Here is a 5,000-nt window from a genome sequence, read left to right on the forward strand (position 1 = left end):
CTATCTTTCTTTTTTTTTCTTCTTTCTCTCGCTCTCTCTCTCTCTCTCTCTCTCTGTCTTTCTGTCTGTCTGTCTGTCTCTCTCTCTCTCTCTCTCTCTCTCTCTCTCTCTCTCTCTCTCTCTCTCTCTCTCTCTCTCTCTCTCTCTCTCTCTCTCTCTCTCTCTCTCTCTCTCTCTCTCTCTCTCTGTGTGTGTGTGTGTGTGTGTCTTTCTGTCTTTCTTGCTTTCTGTCTTTGCTCTCTCTCTCTCTCTCTCTCTCTCTCTCTCTCTCTCTCTCTCTCTCTCTCTCTCTCTCTCTCTCTCTCTCTCTCTCTCTCTCTCTCTCTCTCTCTCTCTCTCTCTCACTCACTCATTCATTCATTCATTTATTCATATATGTAACGTAGACACCAAGCCACACTCTCTACCATGATACACGCGATAAACAAGTCCGCATACAAGGACCGGACAGAGCGTGGCCAAAGCTTACACGAGTGCGATGCTGTGAGATGTGGTCCTGAAGCGAATGTGTCTTATTTTGGAGCATTTTTTCCTATCTGTTGCTTCCTTGTCTGCCCCATGCGTAACTCGCAGGTGTTAGAAAAAAGGTGAAAAAAATGTGGTGACACAAAATACTGTATTAATAAATTGGACGAGTAAGTGTTACGTATGAGTAAGGAAACAGGGTCTTATAACTAACAAGAAGTGTGAGTATTAATTAAGATTGAACGATTGGAAGTGAGAGAGCATGCGCGAGTGAGAATTCGCTGTATATATCGATTTTGTAGATAGCATGATGTTTATTATTTGAGTTTGAAGAAGATTAAGAACGGACAGAAAGTTGTCGCCAGAAACTAAGAAAATGCACAAACATTATCCTTAGCACGACCAACGTGTCGTTCGGACGACCAGGGACCCAGGACGTGTGACGATGGCACGACCTACGCCTGTTTCTGTGACGGTGTGAGGGAGTGTCCCCGAGGAGAGGACGAGGCCGGGTGCGCCTCAAGCGGTAAATAGTGTCCCTTTTTCCTTTGTTTTGCCTTCGGTCTTCCCCCCTTTTGCAGAGGCTTTTCGCTTCCGTTTCAGCTGAGGGTCTTTCTGGGTAGAACTTGGCATACGAACCGTGGTGCTTGTATGCGAACAAATATGTGTTAGCTGAATTGACAGCTAACACAGCGTCCCTCGTTCTTCCCCTGCTTCATCCTGAGTTTTCCTCTGTCCCCAGTGGCGTAGCTTTGGGTTTAAAGCCCGGAGTCCTTAGGGCTTCCTATTAGGCAAGGAGTTCTGGAGGGCGTTTTGGTCTGCCGGGAACTCGATTTTAGCGCTATTTTGAGTGATTCAAGAGAGCTCCGGGTGCCCTGAACCTCTGCTGTAAAGAGCGCATGGAAGTTATGCCACTGTCTCCCCGCCTTCGACGACAACTTCAGCCCAAATTATCGCGAGAAATAAGTCCATATTTATGCAAAACATGATTTCAGTCTACGTTTTGCTATATTTCTCCGATGATTCATATGAAGTTCCTCGTCTTAAACCAAACGACATTTGGACGTCGCCCGTTTACTTCGATGCGATTTGCGCTTTCAACGACCTTCTAACCTTTTCCGTTTCAATCCAAACTAACAATACATACTAAGGAATAATCTATTATTTAAACAACACAATTAAATGTACATGCTTTTGTTATGTGATTTATAAAACATTTACCATACTGAATAAGGGTTCAAAGCACTTGCACAAGATATAAATTTCAGCATGTTTCAGTACATCACTTTTACAACATATTTTTACTACATACATATAGTTTTAAAATTCCAAACAGTAGTTATTGAAAACTATACAGTTGCACCTTCTGAAAGCGAAACTTTGCGGCCTAGTCTTTGTAGCGAGTCGTTGAGACGAAAAAAGGACGAAAAGCCCCCAAAAAATAAAGATAAGAAAGATCGAGAGAGCGAGGATGTCCCTCTAGGCATAACCTAACGCCATGCTGCCCCTTCGGCCCCGCCTCTCTCGCCAGGGTGCAGACAGGACCAATTCTCCTGTGACGACGACACGCAGTGCATCGAGAGCAGCCAAGTGTGCGACGGCGTCCAGGATTGCTTCGACAACACTGACGAAGACCCGGCCAAGTGCTTCGTGACACCCGGTCGGTAGAGCTTGCGACCCCCCCCCCCCTCCCTCCTTTGCCCCCCTTCGCGCCCTCCCTCTTCGGAAGGGCGGCGCGAAGTGTAGTGTTTGTGAGACTAACTCCTTCTCAGAACTCGGTCATCCTGTTAGAGTCTGTGCCCCCCCCCCCTCGCTTGTGGGTTTGCTGCCCCTTCCACTCGACTCTGCGGGGCTTTTTAAATGCACATATATATATGCATATATATATATATATATATATATATATATATATATATATATATATATATATATATACATATATGCATATATATGTGTGTGTGTGTGTGTGTGTGTGTGCGCGTGCGCGCGCGCGTGTACGTGTACGCGTGTGTGTGTATGTATGTGTATATATATATATATATATATATATATATATATATATATATATATATACATATATATATACATATATATATATATATATAATATATATATATATATATATATATATATATATATATATATATATATATATATGTGAGACCTTTTTGTATCATCCCGAAAACCAAAACATACATTTCTGATGTTGGCTCGTGGTCGCAATACAACACAGGATCATCGAAATTTTATCTGAAATACGAAGGGTTTTAAAGAGAAGAGATAACTATTTCATTCGCGTTAAAAGTCAATAGAAAGCCATGAAATTACTTAATATGCTGATGCAATTTTTTATTAGAGGCAAAATGGTATGGAAGCTTCAAATAGAATGAAAAATTATCTGCCTACCCTTCGTCTAATACTATTAATTAGACCCCTCTTTTGGCTCAGCAAGGGTGTGAAAACTCCCAAATACATTTCTTAGATTCAGACAAACCAACTACCATCTTCTTTCATTTATTAGTCATTCATCATACGGAAAGTGGAATTATTTTAATTGAAGTTTTGCAATGAGCTCCATGAACAGGTCGAATCACAGTTATTATATTTACTTGTCTCATTGTAATATATGAACGAGTGAAGGTATAAAGCCTGTTCTTTGGTAATTTTGAGCGTGAGTTTACATCATAGTGTTATAAAATATTTATGATGATTTTCATCCCACTGAAGTCAAAGCCAGAGTATTTGGCATGATCACGTTAGAAATTAGAAATTAGAAATAGCAACCTTCGTTATGGACATTAAATTTTACCCATATAGAGTGAACATGTATTTGATGTAACGCTAAAAAGGCAGAGTTTATGCATTTTAATATATGATCTATTTATCCAGAAATACATGATACGATTCATAATGAACGGAAATCTAAATAAGTGTGTCATTATTGCTAATATTCAGAGGCTTTTAAACACCTTTTACGGAGAGCTTCTTGTGTCTCCGGAATAACAGCACCCGAAATTCTCCCGCCTGTCAGCCAATCACGTTTGAGCTGTTTAATGCCGCGGCCAATCACCATCGAGCTACTTTGCATTGTAGCCAATCAGAGTTAGTCAGGACTTCACCCCCACCCCCCCACGTAGGTGGAGAACCGCGTGAGCCGATCGCGAATCAAAATAGTGTTTGAAGTGTCTGAATTTGATTGTCTGTAGAGGCTAAAAATAGACGTTTCAATAGGTTCCAATAATGTCAGCATAAAGGCCAAACGTGTGAGGATGTATCCAAATACTAGGGGTTTTAGAGAAGGTACAGAAAAGGCCTATATACATATATATATATATATATATATATATATATATATATATATATATATATATATATATATATATATATATATATATATATATATATATATATATATATATATATATATATATATATATATATATATATATATATATATATATATATATATATATATATATGTGTATATATATATATGTATATATATATATATATATATATATATATATATATATATATATATATATGTATATATGTATATATGTATATATATATATATATATATATATATATATATATATATATATATATATATATATATATATATATATATATATATATATATATATATGTATATATGTATATATATATATATATATATATATATATATATATATATATATATATATATATATATATATATATATATATAAATATATATATATACATATATATATATATATATATTATATATATATATATATTATATAGATATATATATATATATATATATATATATATATATATATATATATATATATATATATATATATATATATACATTGTGTGTGTGTATGCAGATAGATATGCATTTGTGTTCCAGTGTACATTTGAATATATTTAGAGAATGATTGTCTACTTTTTAAACACATTTCTCATTCAACATTCAGTACACGATGCCCATAAAAATGAACACTAGACTGAAACGCAAATCATGTAGGATTCCTTTTCTTGTTTCGAATGAGTGTGCAAGGGAACGAAAAGAAGTATGCAATTTGATGTTACAGTATTAATAAAGTGCCGGGAAGTCCTGTGATCAAGGTCAAGAGAATGCAAGGTTATTCCCCCAACTCAATTCGCAAATGATGACGTCAGCAGCAGTAGAGTTGTTAGATACAGACGTAAAGTATTACATTAGCTTAAAGATGATTTTCATAATTACTCATTCGTAAGGGTTAAGAAATAAAACCTAAATGCAGAAAGATCGCAATTACTCTATGTACAGAGTGAATTTATTAGTACTTGAGGCTCGAGTCAATGCTTGTGACGTCACAACCCAAGAGCGCTGTAGATAACCAATTTTGAAATAGCCTGAACAGACCTTGTAATCTATTGGCCTTGAAATAAAAAGGAGTTTGCGTTGGCGTTGTTTGAAAAGAGTGTGTATATAGCGATGTAAAGCAAATGGAAGGTAAAGCCCTCGGTTCAAGTTAAGAAAATGAACGAACACTATCCTT

The 5,000-nt window shown here is 36.4% G+C and overlaps 1 protein-coding gene across 18 annotated transcripts in view; it reads left to right on the forward strand.

Moving 5' to 3' along the window:
- Positions 1-5,000, forward strand: part of trol (terribly reduced optic lobes) — a 266,084-nt gene that overhangs the window by 9,492 nt on the left and 251,592 nt on the right. For all 18 annotated transcript variants that reach the window (XM_070114424.1, XM_070114425.1, XM_070114431.1 and 15 more), the window contains exons 7-8: positions 863-991; positions 1,997-2,125. In XM_070114424.1, the coding sequence (XP_069970525.1) occupies positions 863-991; positions 1,997-2,125 (258 nt within the window). The remainder of the gene's footprint in view (positions 1-862; positions 992-1,996; positions 2,126-5,000) is intronic.

This window comes from Penaeus vannamei, chromosome 36 (genome assembly GCF_042767895.1).
Source record: "Penaeus vannamei isolate JL-2024 chromosome 36, ASM4276789v1, whole genome shotgun sequence".
NCBI classification, from domain to species: Eukaryota; Metazoa; Arthropoda; class Malacostraca; order Decapoda; family Penaeidae; genus Penaeus; species Penaeus vannamei.